The sequence below is a fragment of the Tyto alba genome, unplaced genomic scaffold (genome assembly GCF_018691265.1).
Source record: "Tyto alba isolate M040663 unplaced genomic scaffold, T.alba_DEE_v4.0 Super-Scaffold_2, whole genome shotgun sequence".
NCBI lineage: Eukaryota > Metazoa > Chordata > Aves > Strigiformes > Tytonidae > Tyto > Tyto alba.
The window spans coordinates 33,214,724-33,232,062 of record NW_024881282.1 but is presented as its reverse complement, the minus strand read 5'-3'; the positions used below and the strand labels follow the sequence as shown (position 1 = coordinate 33,232,062).

At 48.6% G+C, this 17,339-nt stretch overlaps 1 protein-coding gene across 2 annotated transcripts; it reads right to left on the bottom strand.

Moving 5' to 3' along the window:
- Positions 1-1,041: 1,041 nt before the first annotated feature.
- PICK1 (protein interacting with PRKCA 1) lies at positions 1,042-12,186 on the bottom strand. 2 transcript variants are annotated; one of them, XM_042792450.1, is made up of 13 exons: positions 12,085-12,186; positions 11,041-11,132; positions 10,140-10,251; positions 9,528-9,656; positions 9,338-9,404; positions 7,928-8,017; positions 7,458-7,511; positions 7,296-7,358; positions 6,839-6,972; positions 5,965-6,057; positions 4,912-4,962; positions 3,238-3,382; positions 1,042-2,971 (listed from the first exon to the last, which is right to left on the bottom strand). In XM_042792450.1, exons 2-13 carry the CDS (start codon positions 11,079-11,081, stop codon positions 2,727-2,729), a joined length of 1,224 nt encoding a protein of 407 aa, XP_042648384.1. In that variant the 5' UTR covers positions 11,082-11,132; positions 12,085-12,186; the 3' UTR covers positions 1,042-2,726. The 2 variants fall into 2 exon arrangements, with proteins under 2 accessions (XP_042648384.1, XP_042648383.1); XM_042792449.1 differs by lacking the exon at positions 12,085-12,186 and adding an exon at positions 11,866-11,966.
- Positions 12,187-17,339: the final 5,153 nt, after the last annotated feature.

Sequence of the window (17,339 nt, the reverse complement as noted above, 5' to 3'; positions counted from 1 at the left end):
ACTGACTTTCAGCTTTTTTCCGATTCAAACCACCTTAGAAACACCCCAAATCCGACTGAGCACCGCGACGAACCCCAGATGCAAAGCTCTGGCAGAATGAGCAGGAATGAGAATGAGCAGCAGCAAGGGTGATGGAGCCCTGTAGGCTGTCACGCACTGCTCCTCAAGCCTGCTCTCCCCTCCCCATGAGGGAGGGTCACCCGTTTCTGCTCTGCAGCTCTTTCCCCAGCCGCCCCAAACCCCTGTTCCCCAGGCCAGGTTTTATTTATTCACACCACTACCCGCTCCAAGCAGGGGCTCGCAACTTCCCCAGAGGTCCAAGGTCCACAGTGTGAAAACAACTGCCCTTGTCAGCACCAGGCAGGTCACTAGAACAAGGTCCCCTCTGTTTCCTCGTCACCAGTCAACATTTCCCACTAAGCCTCCTGCTCTTGAATCTTTTCACAAAAGTACACAAAAGCCCTTAGGGGACAAGATCTCAACTCCAGTCAGTGCTGTAAGATACCCAGACCTCTTCCTCAGTCAGGCTGCAAAAAACCTGGCTACACTGCTTTCCACTTTTCATAGTTAGCTTTCAGGCAGGCTCTGCTGAAGCATTTTCATGGTTCCTCTTAACTGCTTCGTATTTTGGTGCAATGAACAGCTCTGAAAGAGGATCAGGGACTTCAGCATCAGCTCAAGCTTGCGATGCCACTGCTGAGCCGTGTGGAGAAGCTGGCCAAGGAGGGGTGCAAGGATACCACTGGGCAGGACCGAGGAAACGGGTGGCTTTACAAGGCTGGTGTATCCCCTGGAAAGCCAAGATGCAGAGAGGCTGGTGTGACATGGAGGACTGGCCTCGCTACAGCATTTATAAGCTTCCTCCTCTGGAAACCTGTGCCGCAGTGACCACTGCCTCTTGGCACAGAGCTCGTCCACCAGTATGAGTAAGAAAATAATGGCCAGCACATGACACTCCTTCCCATCGTTATATTTTAAGATTAAAACCAATGGAGGATGAGGAAAAAAAAACACTAAAGAAAACCCATGAAGGGCAGGAAATGGAATGTCACATTTTTCTTTATTCGAGACAACAGTCAGTACATCAGAGTCCGTTTAAATCTTCCAGAGCAGCTTGACCATGGATGGCTTGCTTCTAGGCACCCACAGAGATGATGAAGCTCCAAAAACAAACCAAAGAGAAAAAACAAAACAAACATCTCCATGATAAATTAATGCCCTTAAATAACCTCTCTCACTACCACTAGAATGTAATGACAGAGAAGTCAAAACCCTTGCCTCCGAGAAGCACATTGCTCCTGGCAGTTGTGCTGCCTGCTAAAAGAGAAAGTGCCACCTGCATCTGGGATCAGCCCACAGGGATGGAGGGAGAAAAGAAAAGGAAGGAGGAAAGCAGCACCCTCAATTACTTCGGTTTTCCTTTCCCCCCTTCCCTTGTGCTGGGGAATGGGACGTTAGCTACTGCTTCTGGCTGGCCCGGAGGCAGCACACAATGGTTGTGCAGAGAGCAGAGCAGGAGGTGATATGCTAGTCACACTTGGCACTAAAAAAAAAAATCTCAAAGCCTCTGCCCACAGGCCATGTCTTCCTCTCTCCCTAATGCTTCCTGTCACTCCTCTTTAGTTCAAGGATGGGACGTCTCCTTTGCAGTTCTAAGGTGGCTCCTCCTGGCACCTGCACAAGGGAAGAGCGTGCAGGACTGGCTGCACCTCCTCAAGAAGTACGTTTGGTTATTGTCCGTCGCAAGGAGCCGTAAGAGAGAGAACAATGGAAAGGAAATGCGTGCGGCCTTGCTGCTACTCCTCAGACAAGCACGCTCACCTCAGCGTCTCTGCCGAGCAGGGGGGGCTCCTTCCTGAGCCAGGTCCTTCCTTCCCTCAGGGAAGGGCAGAGCCACATCCTGCAGGGCTCTAGCGCTGGGGTGTAGCTACAGAGCATGCAGGTGGTGCCAGCTGTGCAGGAGCTCAGGGACCGTGAAGACGACGGTAGCCAGGAGTCAGGGGAAGAGACTTGTACATCTTTGCAGCAGCCCAGTGTATGAGAGCTTCCTCCAGCCCCGTGCCTGGGGCGGGGGGCTGATCAGATCCCGTGTACCACCATGATCTAGGCATCCGTTCGGACTTGCTCCTATTTCTTAAAAGCAGTGGCACAAAGATCTGGGTGCAGCGAGAGTGATCATCCTGCAAAAATCCGTCCTGCAGCCCACGGGGACAGATGGAAGAGACAGAAGCAGCTTAAAATAGGCCAGAGAATGGGAATCTTGAAGACAGCGAGGCAGCGGGGTGAAAAAAACAATGCTGGTGCTAACGCTTTCCCATAGCACAAGGGGGGGCCAGAAGGGGGCTGTTCTTGCCACTCGTAAGCATCTGCAGATGTTTAATTGGAGGGGAGCGGTGCGCCCCACGCGCTCGGCAGTGTCCTGTCTGCACGCAGAGTCACACGGCGGTGTGCTGTGCTAGGGGATCTTCCTCCCCGCACCTCAGTACCCCAGGTGGGCAGCAGGAGTCTCGGGGGCAAAAAGGAACATCCAGGCAAACAAGCACGGGATGAGAGAGGAAAGCAGAGGTTGGTCCCGATCCAACCAGCCACGCACCCCCCCCTCCCCGAAAGCAGAGGAGGAGTCCCAGGCTGGACATACACAGAAAGTCACTGAGGATGAATCGCCATGTAAAATACATGTTTTTATAACAGTCTGCAAAGTCTTTCCTCTGGCCACGCTGGCACACTCAGGCATCATCAATGAGCTTTTCACCGTTTGCATCCTCCTTCCCACTACCCTCTCTCTCACTTCCTCCTTCGTCGTCTTCTGCCCCATCCGTGTAGGTGTCCTTCTGCCCATAGCTGAGAGTAGTGCGGGCGAGATCCACCTCAATGGGGAAGACATCTGCATCTCGGAGCACGGCGTAGCAGTCATCATAGTACTTGGACATCGTGGAGACAAAACGTTGAAGCTGGAACACGATGTCTTGCACTGCAGGGGAGACAAGTTGGGGACAAATCAGGCGAAAACCCCATTCACAAGCAAACCATGAAGGCCGTGATCGAGCCTCCCTTGCCAGGATTAGTTACAGTCTCCTACACATTAATCTCTTTTGGCCTCTGAGGGCAGATGTCTCGGGCGCGGTCACAGAAGGGTTTTTCAGCAAAGATTTCTGAGCTGAGACGAAGGGGGAGCGTGAAGGCCAAAACCACACCTGCCCGACCCCTGCAGCTGCTGGACACAGCAGTGGTACTCACCATGTTTCTGGTCCAGGAGCTCTATTTTCTCTAGCACGTCCTTCCTCATCTTGGCAAAGCGCGTGCGAGCCTCCTGCCGGCAGCGTAGGATTAGGCGGTATTCATAGTTCCCAGTGCTGACCCGGTAGAGGGGTTCACCCAGAGCCTGCCAAAAACGCGGCGCCGTTTGAGGCTCCCACAACAGGGCTTGCACACGGAGTCTGCCTACCCATGCGGACTTACAGTGACCTTGGGTTACTACAGCCCTCTCTCAGGCTCACTGCAACTGCAGTCAGGAAGCACGGAACACGAGGAACGCCGAGCCACGTCAACAACTGGTGGTCAACGGCACCAGTTCGAAGGCCAAACACGCACCAACCGCGGTAAGGAAAGGCATCGCTACCAAGCAAGGACAAAAGGACAGGCACCTTTCAACCCAGCATGGAGAAAGTGGCACGGCTTCTTACCTGAACTGTTAAGACAGGCACTACGAACAACTCTGGGGTCTGAGGAATATATCAATTCCTATCAAACGCACAAAAAATTCTGCCCTCCTCTGCAAGCTTCGCTCTACACGGATTGTGTAATATATTACACATCTACACAGGGAACCCTGGGGTATCCAGACACAATGCTGGGAACCATCAGGGAGGGAACTAGACACTGTTCTCCAAGATAGTTCTGAGAAAGGGGTTAGGTCTGTCAGCAAACCAGCATTCTTATCTCACACCTGTAAACATAACATATATAAAAATCTGTGTTACTGATTATGGCTTGGTAATGCATGCTGCATGCGCCAAAACCCAGAGATGTTACTCTGCTGGGAAAAACTGGGATTCCTTCCTTCCCATTTAGCAGGAAGGATATAATTAAATGTTGTGTTAGGGAAGTTTTATTCCTTCCTGACCCATTTAGCAGGAAAGATAGAATTAAATGTGGTGTTAGGGAAGTTTTATTCCTTCCTGACACTGGGAATTGGGCATTCCAAAAATTCAAATCCCTGCTCTGAGATTAGTATCGAAGATAAAACAAGATCTTACTTTTATGCAGGGAAACTGGGCATGTAGGGGACACTTTTACCTATCTTAAACAGAGCTGCCAAGGATTAGTTGCAAAACTCTAATGAGACAGTGAACTGTTACTGGAGAATGTTGCCACAGTTTTTTTTTTTAAGTCTCCCAGTTTTAAATTCTGTATTTTTAGGAAAAACCTATTGTTAAGAGAGATACTTTAATCCATATCCCTCAGCTACAAATGCAGCTTTCACATGTTTTGCTAGAGAAGCTAGACCTCCATTTCTCAGAAACAACTCGAGAATTAATGATAAGCTGTACACTACACACAAATGGAATCTGTGAAGGTAACACCTTAATCCTCCTTACACAAGCTAATATTACTTAAATGCTGAGACAGGCTACCACCAAGCAAACAAACTGCAGAGGAGACGTCTGGGGCCTCTAATATCCCACAGCACCAGTAATTCATGACCGTTATTGGCGCAGTGCTTCCTAGTTAGCATTTAAGGATCTCCAGTTTCTAATAAGTTAAGAAGGAATGTGTGTAATTCTCAGTATGTGTTCATTAGTTTGGGTGCGTGCAGGCACAGGGGTGCTTTTGCATTTGTAAGGCAACGTGCGCGGGGAAGCTGCAGAAACAAGAGAATGCAGTTGTCACTGCCACAGGGCTGGTACTCACAATGCAGCTGTACTCTTCATCATCCATCTCTTTGACTTTCAGGCAGTAGGACTTCGCAGAATTTAAAATAAAAAGAAAATAAAAGCAAAACAAGAAGGAAATATTAAGAATTCAAAGTGATTTCATCATCACCCATAACCCCAGGGTTGAACCATTTCAAGCCTTCCTTCAGTGCTGCAGCTAGGGACACTGGGGAAAACACAGTGGGATCAGAGTATATTAAACATCCCAGGAGGAAAGAAAATCTATTTAGAGAAAGATGGGGAGAGAAAACAGTGGGGGAAAGAGGAGGTGCTTATTATTTATATTACAGGAGCAAATATTTGGATAAATATAACCTAAGTAAGAGAAAAATCCTGCGTTCATGTACCGTTTGGGAAAACACAGTACCAGAAAATTACAAGGAGGTAATAAATTAAGTGGGGGAAAAAAAAAGATGAATTGTGGGAAGGACTGATGTGGGAAGAGATGCTGCCATATTCACTTGCCTTCGGGCTGCAGCTCCAAATACTTCTCTCAACTGGTAAAAGGAAATAGATTCCTACAGTTAGAGAAAGATGCACTTAACAACCCTGCCCTTTTTGTGTGTAGAAAACAAGGGCTGAGTGGAATGGAGGAGTTAAAAAAAAGGCATGGTCTAAATGAAAGCCAATGTGATTTGACAGCTGTTTAATTTGGCTAAAAAAAGACTGTTGAAAACTACTTCAAAATTATGGGCTGGAGAGCTATTTTAGGGGAGTTCAAGAGCATAAGCTGCACAGGAACTCTTTACAAATAAATAAGGAAATTAAGTTGGTCATGTACAAAATAAGCCATCTGGATTCTGGGAGATCTTTCTTAACAGTGAGAACTATTGGGTTAAAAGCACTTGTCTGAATCTGAGTAATCTGACAATAGACAAAATTTGGAAAAAATAATGCATTCTCACATGGATTGTGGGAGGATAGATATGTGATCATATAGGCTATATGTGACTTTCAGGCTACGATTCTATGAAACTTAATTTCAACCAGCACTTAAAAAAAAAAAAAAAAAAAAATGCAAGCAGCTCACCAAATATTCAAACTTGACGTCCAGGTATTTTTTGATAGTCAGCCTTGTATCAGGGATGGCTTTATTCAGATATGTATTCAAGTCAGTAAGCATCTGCAAGGGAAATATCATGTTGCTGAATCTAAGACCAAAAAGCATGACTACAATTCATCAACTGCAACCTTCTAACCAGCACAGGTCATGAGACAGTCTCGAGTTAACTCTTTTTTGAACTAGAGCGTATCTGAAAGAAAACGTTTGATCTTGACTCAGAATTGCCATGGTTAGAGCATCCATTACTGTCACTGGCAAGTAGTTCCAGTGTTAGAAATGCGTGCCTCACTTGTAGTCTGAATTTATCTTTTTTTCGATTCACCTTGTTTCGGTGTCAATTAGTTCTGGAAGCTGCTCTCCCTGATTCAAAAGGCCCACTACCCAACGCTGGCCATCCAAGACGGCACAGAAAGTGGTGCCCAAATCAACATTTAATCCTCTCTTTGCTAAACTCAGTGGACAGATCCCCTGGAGACTATCGCTCAAATATATTGATTGAAATCTTTAAATTGTTCCTGGACTGCTGATCTAAACTCTTTTAAATGTAGTGATATCTTTTAATTACGGGTACCAATATCAGGGAAAGGGCTCTAGGGACTACACTGATCAAACTACTCATTCATCCCCAAAACAAAAGGACAGGACTGCACCCATGTGCAAAAGTCAAAAGGACAAGATTGATATATTTATTATGCTACCTCTTAGGCTCTTTATGAAGGAAAGCAAGGACAGTTCTTCCCACAATGAATGATCTTTAAGACCACACCTTCAAAGACAGGCTTCTGCCCTTCTAGGTTCCCCTCTTTTCCAGACCCTTTACTTCTATGGTTAAATTTTTTACCGGCTTAATTGTTTTCAAAAGGTGAATCCCAAACTTCTCAATGTTGCGATGGGCATCAGCAAATTTCACAAAGGCTTCACTGGCAGCAGGTTGTGGCTCCCGTACACCAATGACAGAGAAAACGTCTCCAAATGCTGGAATAAATACAAAACAGATGAAAGAAGTTGACCCTGGAGAAGAATCTTGCCTCCAGTATTACAACTACTTCCCATAACCTTGCACTCAGCTGGGGAATGATGCTCCCTGAAGACCAGAAGTTGGCAGATCAGAATGTCTCATGTGAAAGACAGGGCCTGTGTTAGCACCGTGACTGCTAATTCCAGGAGGACAGCCCTTCCTAGATCATTTCTGCAACATTTAGTTTTCTTTGGGCGAGGGAATCGCACATCTAAGTACTGACTAAAACTCCTGAAACTGGAAGTCAAAGAAATCTGCTCCCTTCGCTCAGACTCTTTACCTCTGTGTGTCTGGGACAGCTCAAAGAAAGCTCTGAGAAGACTCTTGGTGTGCTCTGTCAAGCCTGTGATGGAAGCCAGAAAAAGCACTTAAGTCATTTCACTGAAACATAACAGAGGCATCCTTCCCTCCCATCCGGTGTCTGATGCAAGACACAGTTTACCTTTGTATAACTCCGCAGTCCTCTCCAGCTCCTCCAGTCTCTTTACCAGCCCATCTAAATGGATGACAATACAGTATTACAAGAGTCAAACCCAGGACACAGTTAAGACCTCATCAACTGGAAAAACGCCAGTTTCATAGCTTTGGTTCAAATTTACCTTCACCTCTTAACGCCCATCCCCTGGTCCAACATGAGACGCTTTTAAAATAACTGCAAACTTATTTTACAGTGTGGGGTCATCACCTATTAGCATTCACTAAGTGGGTCCCCACTTGACATTAATTTGACCATCGGTAACATTTAAATGGACCCAACAACAGGATATATCACTCAGGAAGGGCAGAGGCAATCACAGCAGAAGGGAAGAATTACGAAGGAATAATGTGGAACACGTGAGGAACAGTAAAAAGCAGGTCAACACAAAAGGGTAAGTGTTCCCTTAAGAAAACGTCCTCCTGGGCAATACTTACCATTGCAGAGTATGGCTCGGCTTAACCCCAGGGCATCTGCTGTCCCTGAGCTCATGTTCTCTACCAGTCGATGCTTTACCTTCTTCAGTACTAAAGGCCAAACGAGAGTTGCAAACCAGAATCAGGGTCATTTCCATGGGCATGAAAAGCACGCTAGCATACTTCACCTCTCTCCCAGACATTGAATAAACTGGCCGGTCTGAACTTAACTCACTATTGAGGTAGTGAGCAGAAAAATACCACCACAGAAACTAGTAGTTTGGTCCAGCCGTGCACAGCACACCTTCTATCTTCTGTCTGTTCTGCTCTCACATCCTGTATACTTCAGTCAATGCAGCTCCAGCACTTCTTTTGGAAGACTATTCCAATCAATCATTTTGCTATAAGCTACCTATCATGACATTTGGAATTAAAACTTTGCTTATGCTCCTTGCTGTATTACTTCAACTGAAGTTAGGAGACAAGGCTGAAAGCAAGACCAATAGGATTTAATGTTCAAGGTCATCCCTTCGCTTACTTTTATCTTTTGGATCTTAGTTAAACCCTTTTGTCAGCCCTTGATGGAATTCATTTCTGTCTTTGGTGGTCATACCCTGCAAATTACTAGAGACAGTTACGTCCTCTTTGGAATCAGATGACTCAGCTACATTTAGAGGCGAACTTGCAGGGGTGCCAAGTGCCTGCAGCTCCCAAGAACTCAGCTGGAGCCAGGGTGTTCATCATCTCTGGAAAATATCATATTCTCACATCACTTCTGTTTCCTCAGAAATTCATCTCACTCCTCACAATTTTCCTGAACCCCTGACAATTCATTAGAACCTTAATCACCATGAAAAGAAATGAAAGCACAAAGAATAGATAGATTTTTTAGGAAAGTGAGAAAGGTAGACCACATAAAGGAGACAGCTGTGTAGACTTAGTTCAAAAGACACACTTTGTTTTAGGAATAAAGCCTCTCTCCTGTAAATTTACAGTTGTACAAAACTCAGCATAGATAGGTATTTCATCACTGTTCTCCAGGCTGAGAAACTGCAACCACTGTTTTTCAATAGACACATTTATGTGCACAGCTGAAAATCTCAATAGGTCAGCATAACTTACATGTATTAAAAATAAATACATTAAATTATTATCTAGTTGCTACCTACTTTCATCATCCATGCTAAACACAGCGCAGAAAAACAAGCCTCCTGCAACAACAGTCATGCCTCAATTTAACCTTAAAGACTATTTCAAGAAATCAGGGAAAGATTTTTTTTAAATCTGTAATTCCCTTTGACAGCTTCCATTTGAAAGTGACTGAGTTAAGAGGAAAAACGGAACCAGAATTTTATTTTGAGTTTAGCTGGGACCAATCTTTTACTCCTCCGTGTCATTTTAACATTCTAGGGAGAAAGAAATCGATCTTACCAATATCCAAAGACTTGCCCTGCTTTGGGTCAGCCTGAAGCTTGTTGTAGTGTATCGTCACCTCTCCCTGTAGAAAGAAAGAATCCAACACTGCTGTGCTGCAAGCAAGTAGCAGTGGCTTCCTTTACCAATGGACAATAAACTGTCAACTACGACCCAGAAGCTCCAGTGGCCCCCTCCTACCTCTCACCTTTACCATCTGTATCATCTTGGCCACCTCCACCTTGGTCTTCCCTTTGACAGACTTCCCATTCACTCCTGTGATTTCATCACCAGCTGCTACGGTGCCATCTAAGGCTGCTGGAGTGTTATCAAATACCTAGTGGAGAGGAGAAAGAGCACAGGTAGTCTGGAACTGAGAGAAAGAGGAAGTTGAATGCAGAGCTAAAGAACAAAAAAGGGACATTCCTCCTATTTCACTCGGTTGCATTTTGTTCATGGTGAAGCTGCGGTTTTTCCCCTTTCCTAACTAAGAGGCAGGCTGATCATCTTGTTCCCTCAGGAAGTTCTTGCCTCCAAGACATACATCCTCAAGTGTAGGATTTCTTGATGTTGAGAACGTCACACCGTTCCCCTGTGATTTCTAACACACTCTCCAGGGAGAAGGATAATTTCAGAATCTTTATTTTAATTCTTCCACACCCATTAGGTACTAGGGTAAGGAAATTTTACTCACTGGAAAAGTGAGATGATGTCTCCCACTTCGAGAAAAACAAATAGCATAGGACTCTCTACAATTTCCATCTCTCAGGCCAACGTTATTTTACAAAGCTGGTTTTATTCCTTCTCCCTGAGTGCCCACCTGGACAATGTAGAGGCAAGGGCAGTACTGTGCTCCTCCCCCAATGCTGATCCCGATCAGGTTCTGAGAGTCTTTCTTCAGGGTCACTGTCCCAGGTACAGTGGGGATCCCCCTACAATGAGAAAGGGGGAATGAACAACTGAACACGGCAGGCAGAGCTGCACGTGTATGAAACAGCTCTGGCATCTGAGTGGATACAAACTGAAAACATAATGGGCACCGCATATTTGAATTCATCACCTAGACTCTATGGCGGAGATAATCAGCACAGGCCAGCAAAAAGACCTTTTGGGCTACCTTTTTTGAGACTGCATGCAAGGATTAGAGGTGAGAGAGACACCCTCCTCCTTCACTAAGCACTGAGGAAACACTGTCATGTTTTAGAGAGTGTTTCATCTGCTCTTGGTGCTGGAGTGAGAGGAAAACTTGCACAATATAAATGAGGTGCAAGACAAGTGCTCCATGTTAAATTAAGTGCTAATCTCATCAAACCTGTTACATGTGCAGGAAATGCCAGTGTTTCCCTCCTTACAGATCTAAGTACTCCAGAGTTTCTCTTTCTCTCCACTTCTTGTCTCTTAATTCTCTTCCTTCCATTATAAATATTTTTTTTTCTGGCTAAGGTCACTAATTTACAGAAGGTTTGTCAGTACTGCTTCGTAATCAGAAATGCAGGGTAGTCACTGTAGAGCAACAGAAAGTGTTTTCCTTTGCTCATCAGCACAGTGATGCCTCCTCCCCCATCCCCGGAAGGAGCAAGAAATCAGGACCAAACAGCAAGACTGACTCTCCAGCACGCAGCGTCAGGAGCAGGTAAATTTATCCACTCCCATTAGGTCTTGTCTGCAAAGACTATTTCTATTGTACGCACAAACCAGGACAAGACAAGCAAAATACTCACAGTTTATCTTCCTCAATATCATAGTCCAAATCTGCAAACATTGTTTTGGTTGAGTGGAGCCTGTTTGTCTGAAACTGCTTAATCCAAACTCCCTGAGAAGAAAGAACAGAACAAACCCCATGAAACCAGTGACCTCAACAGTAAACTGCAGAGGATCAACCTGCAACCCTTGTTGATCTTCCCCTCTTTTTTTTTTTGAATGTGACAGCATGGTCTGTTCTTATATCAAAGATGGAAAAACATGTCAAGTGTCTCTGACTCTCTGCTCTGAATGAGACAGGAGTAAGTCCTCCAGTTTGCATCCCGCATGTTTCAAAACCCACACACGTGGAGTATTTCCAACGCACAGAACAAAACGTGGTCCTTTCTGGAAGCTGCTTCTTCACACGCTCTACCTGCACCATGGCTGCTAAAGACATTTAGAGTTTTATTCCCCACAACCATTAATGCATCTCCATTTTGTTCTTGACTTCACGGCAAGTTATGCCACTTTTCGAGGCTCATCTCCTGTCACAGGCGGCTACGCAAAGCTCCTCATAACTCCTTTTCACAAAAAGCCTCATTGTTTCCTCACGCACAAGCCCCCGTTTCATTTCCCATTTCATTCCGGGCAGTAATTAACAGACACGCTTTGGTTCCGCCCCCCCTTCGGCAGCACCAACGGCAGGGTGATGCTGCCCGGTACCGCGGCGGCTGCCCCCCGCGCCGGTTACCGCCACATCCAACCCCAAAGGGCGAGGGGCTCCTCCTGGCAGCGGCCTCGCACGCCGGGCTCAGCCCTTCGCCCCCCCCCGGTGCGACCGGAGCCGCCGCCCGCCCCCTCACCGGGCTGGGCCGGCGGCGAGGACCCGGCATGGCAGGCTCGGCGCTGGGCCCTGAGGGCCCGGGGGGGGTGTGTGGGGGGGGCACCGGTGCGGCCGTTCGGGAGGTCCCGGGGCGGGGGGGGGGGGAGCAGGAGCACGGCCCATGCCCCCACAGAAACCGTCGCCGTGGCAACCGCGGTGGAGAGGGGCGGGGTGGGGGGTGGGGGTCCCGGGTGCTCACCGGAAGCGGCCGCCTGGCGCGCGGCCCCCGCCGCCACCCGGCGCTGTCAGCCCGCGGACACGTCACCGCCGGGGCCAGCCCGGAAGCGCGCGCGCGCGCACCAGCCCGGCGAAGCCCCGCCCCCCGGCCGCTCGCCCCGCGTTGCCATGGGGACGTAGCCCGCTCCCGCCCCCCCCCCACACACACACCCCTCCCCCGCGGGGGCGGGGCCGGCGCGTTCGGTCTTGCCGCCATCTTGGGGAGCGGCGGGGCGGTGGCGCTGGGTCCTGTCACACCCCAACCCCCCCGCCCCGGGCCCCGCTCCCCGCTCGGGGCTCGCCTCGGCCTGAGGGGAAGGGGCCGCCCAGCCGGGCCCCTCCGGTGCGGCCGGTTACGGGGGAGAGCCGCTCTTGAGACAAAGTGTCCTGCGGGTGTGTCGTGTGTGTGTGGTGTCCACCCCGTCCTGAGGCCTTCGGGCCCCGCCGGGGGTGTGGGGGGTGGCGGACCCGCGGCCTCCGGCCGAGGTTTTGGGCAATGTCCGACTCCTCTCTAGGTTTCTGAGGTACCTCAGCCACCGCGTGGCAGCGGGAGGCAGAACCTTTGGGGTCGGTGAGGGGGAGCTGCCGTGGCCTGTCCTGCTGCTGTTACTGCGGAGACCTGTGAGCTGTTGAGTCACCTTGGAGCGGCACCCAAAGTGTGCCCGCCTCGAGGAACAGACGCTCTTGCACTTGTCACTTGGAAAAATATAGAGCTGTTACCTATAGAAGGTGACAAACCCTACACGAATACGCCAGCCTAGGGAAGGGAGCGTTTCAGAAAGGCTTCTCGTGAATGTGGATGCATCCCGAACTGATGATTCAGATGACGGCGGGGACACAAAGAGCTTGGGAAGTGGTTGGCACAGTCGCCCCTGCTGCTGGCAGGCCAGCAGCGACCTGGGGAAGCAGTGATTTGGAAGCCAGTCAGCACAGCTGTATGCAAAACCACCGCGCTGTCGTGTGGATGGCAGGATGGCCAAGCTTCTTGCTCATTTTATTCCTCTGCGATGTGTGTGTGTGTGTGGGGGGTTAGTGGTTAGGTGTTCAAATGAATTTTCTGCCTCCATCAAGACAGCACCATCACTGGGAGAATGCTTTGATTTCCCAAAAGAATGTGGTTGCCTGTTGCGTTATGTGTCATCTCTTGCAGACGCTGCTGGCTTCTGAGCAATTACCAGGCTGCCAAACCTGACTTATTGACGCGGATCAAAAAAAAAAAAAAAAAAAAAAAAAATTGTACTCTTTGAACTGAAAACTCCTCCGTGACCAGGAACTGGCTGATGACAATGACCTCTCTTGCTGGCTGAGAGGGTGGTTAGTGTTTGCAGTGTGCAGCCCCATGAACCTCTTGACTGCCTACTTCAAAATGCCGACTGAAGCCACCCACAATGCTGGAATACAAGGGCAAGAGCGTGTTGTTAATAATCACTTTGAAGTCCTGCGTCTACGAGGTGATTTATTTATGAAGGGAAGCTGAATGAGAAATGCAGTCCTTCAGGTGGAAGCTTTCTGAAGAGACTGACATCCTGACCCTCGATGCTGACAGGAGTTTTACATCAGTGAAGCACTAGAATTGATGAGCCAAGGCCCTGATCTCTGCACGTGAGGAGCTTGCTGGGGCTCAGCAGTACAATGGCCCTTGACTGCAGCTGAACATGATACAGAGAAGACAGACCCAGACTCTTCCCAGGGGCTTTGCACAGCAAAAGACAAGAGGCAAAGCCTTGCAAGTTGCAGCACGAAATTCCAGTGCAATAAAAGGAAAACAAAAATTCACTATGAGTGTGGGTAAGCACTGTTACAGCAGCCCAGAGATGTGATGGAACATCGAACCCTAGAGACAGTGAAAATTTAACTGGACAGATTCTGCAGTGCTTTGGTCTTGAAGAGAGACCCTGCAGCATTTGGAAATGTTTTCCTGTGCAATTCTCTTTCAAATTCTTGGATCAAAACAACCATCCATAACTTTCTTCTTAGAATACTTACTTTGAAACGCACTTTTTAAAAAATCTGTCCTCTTGTCCTCCCTCCTCAGAGCGTATAACTTCGCCATTGACAACTAGGGGTTAACATTATTTGTGATACAATTACATTGCAGCCCCCGCTGAAGTCCAGCCCCTGGTTAGCCCAGCACTGCCGAACACAGAGGAAACCCCGTGTAACCCTCCCCAAAGCTGAAATTAAGGCAGACAAGGGCTGATTGAGCGGATGTCACCCAGCAGATGGTGGGTGGAGGCAGAAGTCGGGCCTGCTGGCCGTGCCGTGCCGTGCCGTGCCGTGGCAGGACCGCTCCGTGCAGCGAGTTCGGGGTCTGGGGGGGGTCCCCACACCGTCCCTTTGCTGTCTCTCGCTTCGTGACCGTGGGTTTTGCAGGGTCATCCCGGAGGAGGTGACCACCGGGCCGGCCAGCTGGGCTTCGTTTCTAAGGGGGGAGCTCCACCGTGTGGGCGCTGCTGAGAACTTCTGCTGCAGGCAGGGGACCTGGGTTCGCAACGGTGGGCTATTTCTGCTTTACTGCAAGGAGAAACAAAAGTTTCTCCCACACCTAGGAGAACACCTCCATAACATAAATCATTTGGTTGTGCCCATGGGGATTGCTCAGGGCCTTGTGTGTGGCTGGGCAACAGACTGGTTGAAAGAAGGCCCGGGACCTCATTTCTCCTGCCTCCAGTTCTGCTACCGGAGCTGCAGGGGGAAAGAACAGGCAGTGAATGTCTCATTTCCTGGCAGCTCCGGCCATTAGAAAGATAGACGAGAGGCAGAACTGGCCTGAGGTAAAAAGCCAGACCTTCTGACACTGACAAGGCCAAAACCTGTAGGTCTGATGCGCCTTGTTTTTGTGTTGCTCCGCTGATGTGTGCACATTGTGTACGTCCTTCGGTATGTCCTGCAAGCATCGGCCTTTGTATGCGTGTGCTGACTGATCCTGCCTTTTGTCTACTGTTGCTCCAACATGTCCAAGATCGATTGGGTTCTCCCTGCGTGAGATGGAGAATGAATCTGCATGTGCCCTAAAGCCACGTCTGTCTCAATATTAGAAATCCAGCCGATCGCCTCCTCCCAGGAGAAGAAGTAATGAATTACTGATGAAAATGGTTATCTAAAATCCAAAGAAACCAAGGCTGGCTAATGTGTAAAAAAATCCCAGGAAGCTGTTAATTTTCAAGAATAGGTCTGATTAATTGTTGTATCAAAAATCTGAAACACAGCTTTATATGCTGAAAAGTGGGCTCACAGTCTACCGGTTCGGCTTGGATCAAGAGGGCTCAGTTTGCAAGTGCAGACATTCTGCCACCCCCAAATAGACAACGCATGAAAAGTCAGCCCGGGCTCTGAGAGTCAAACTCCCTTCTGCTCGTCTTTCATCATGTGTAATAAGGAGTCTGCAAGCAGATCACACGTTGCATGACTAGTTAGCTTCTTGGCACTCAGATGCATTTCTCTGCACTGGGTCTGTGCTGAATCTCGTGTTTTTGGCTGCTTTTCTGCTGCTGTTGTCAGTGTCAACACAACTAACGCTGTGCGAACATCCTCCTCGATTGATGTCCCTCGAGACGTGTTGTCTGTTTTAGGGGGAACTTTCAGTGGGTCAGTGTGGGGATCCTATTCCTTGCCCACCACCCCACAACCTGCCTGCCTTGTCCCTGCCCCACTTCTGCTGGGTACTCCAGACCCCTGCAGGGGCCTCTACATGGTGCAGGTGGGAGATGGAGGTGATGGTGGCCCCACTGAGGTGGAACAGGGGAAAGTCATACGCAGGGATGGTTTATGACATGCCAGGATGGGTGTTTGCTGTTAGAACTTGCATCCTGGGGCTACCAACTCGTAGAGGAAGGGGTGAGAACCATTGAAAACATGGCTACAAATGACCTGACTGGTTGTTTCCCAACCTTATTTCCCAGTCCTTATTTCCCAATCTTACTGCTGCTGTATGCAAACTCCTCCCAGAATGAGATGCACCTTCAGTTCATTCTGACAAGCTGGAGATACCCTACCTGATGGAGGCACCAAGCTCTGAGTGCTTGCCCCGTAGGGTTTCACCAGAACACAGTACCACTGTCCTTTGGAGTTCAGGTTGACTTAGTTTGGATGGTGAAATTTCACAGTTTTGGGGTGAAAAGTAGTATTTTTGTGCATCGATTAATTTTTTTCTTTTGTACTTCCTTCCCCCCCCCCAGGTGTTTCAATTGTCCTTCCTCTGAAATTTCCTGCATTTAGGATTATCAGAAGCTTACCCAGAGGGAATAAGCCTGGTGAAATGGACAATGCTCCGTGGCAGATGTATTGTATTTCCATGTGTACCAAACATATTTCATTCCCCCTTGACTTTGTCCCCAAAGATTTCTTCTCCTAGTCAGGGAGACAGGTCTCAGGAGCCTCTTTTCTTACCTACCACTAATATACTGCTCAGTGCTGACCCCCAGAAGGTACAGCTGTTACCTATATGAAAGGTACACGCAAAGGCAGTATTTACAACCTGAAAAAACAGCAACTTAAAGCCGAATGGTTTTTCTGAGACCCTGCAGGTGGAAAGCACGAGCCCTGGCTTGGCTGATCATTTTTAATTTCTAAGGCAGCTTTCAGCCTTTCCACGCCAGGGGCATGACCACGTGCTGTTGCACAGCCCAGGAGGACTGCCGGTCTGGCGAGGCGCTATCAAAGCTTGGGGTCCTTGGATTGAACCCTTGGGGCGTTGAGCCCCACAGTGGAATAGCAACGGGGCATATGGGGGCCCACATCTCGTGAGCAGTGGCAGAGTGGAGGGTGGGAAACGGACAGAGACTTGCCCTCATTATGCATGGGTCTAACATGCCCAATTACCCCATCCTCTCCTCACCTCCACAATGTGAAAGACTCTTGTTGAGAGTGGTCATAATTCACGGTGAACACCCTGCCTACCCCTTACTCCCTTCACACCCGCTGCTCTCCATTTTCCTTCCAGAAAAAAATGTGTCTTTGATGAAATGAAATGGCTCAGTCAAAGAACCCCTCAAATGGTTGGGGACCCCTGCACTTGGCCACCCTTGCCCACTTCCCAGCTCTATTTCTGGCTGAGTTTGGAGTTTAAGTGGGCTGACCTTGTGCCCTGACTGCCCCGGGGGTCAGTGATGAAAGCGGATGGAGGCTTCAGAGTCAGGTCTCTTGTGTGTGACTCTTTTGTTCCCGGGACAGGGGTGTGCAGTGCCTGGGACAGTGCTTAATTGTTCAGGGGCACTGCTTTACCCGTCATACCCTTCC

Excerpts from the sequence above, each read along its gene's own strand:
- PICK1 (XM_042792449.1), bottom strand. The coding sequence starts at position 11,895 with ATGCCGGGTCCTCGCCGCCGGCCCAGCCCG. Across the intron at positions 11,133-11,865 it reads CTCGCCGCCGGCCCAGCCCG|GGAGTTTGGATTAAGCAGTT; the intron begins GTGAGGGGGCGG and ends CTTTCTTCTCAG. Across the intron at positions 6,058-6,838 it reads TTTTGAAAACAATTAAGCCG|ATGCTTACTGACTTGAATAC; the intron begins GTAAAAAATTTA and ends TTTCCCTTGCAG.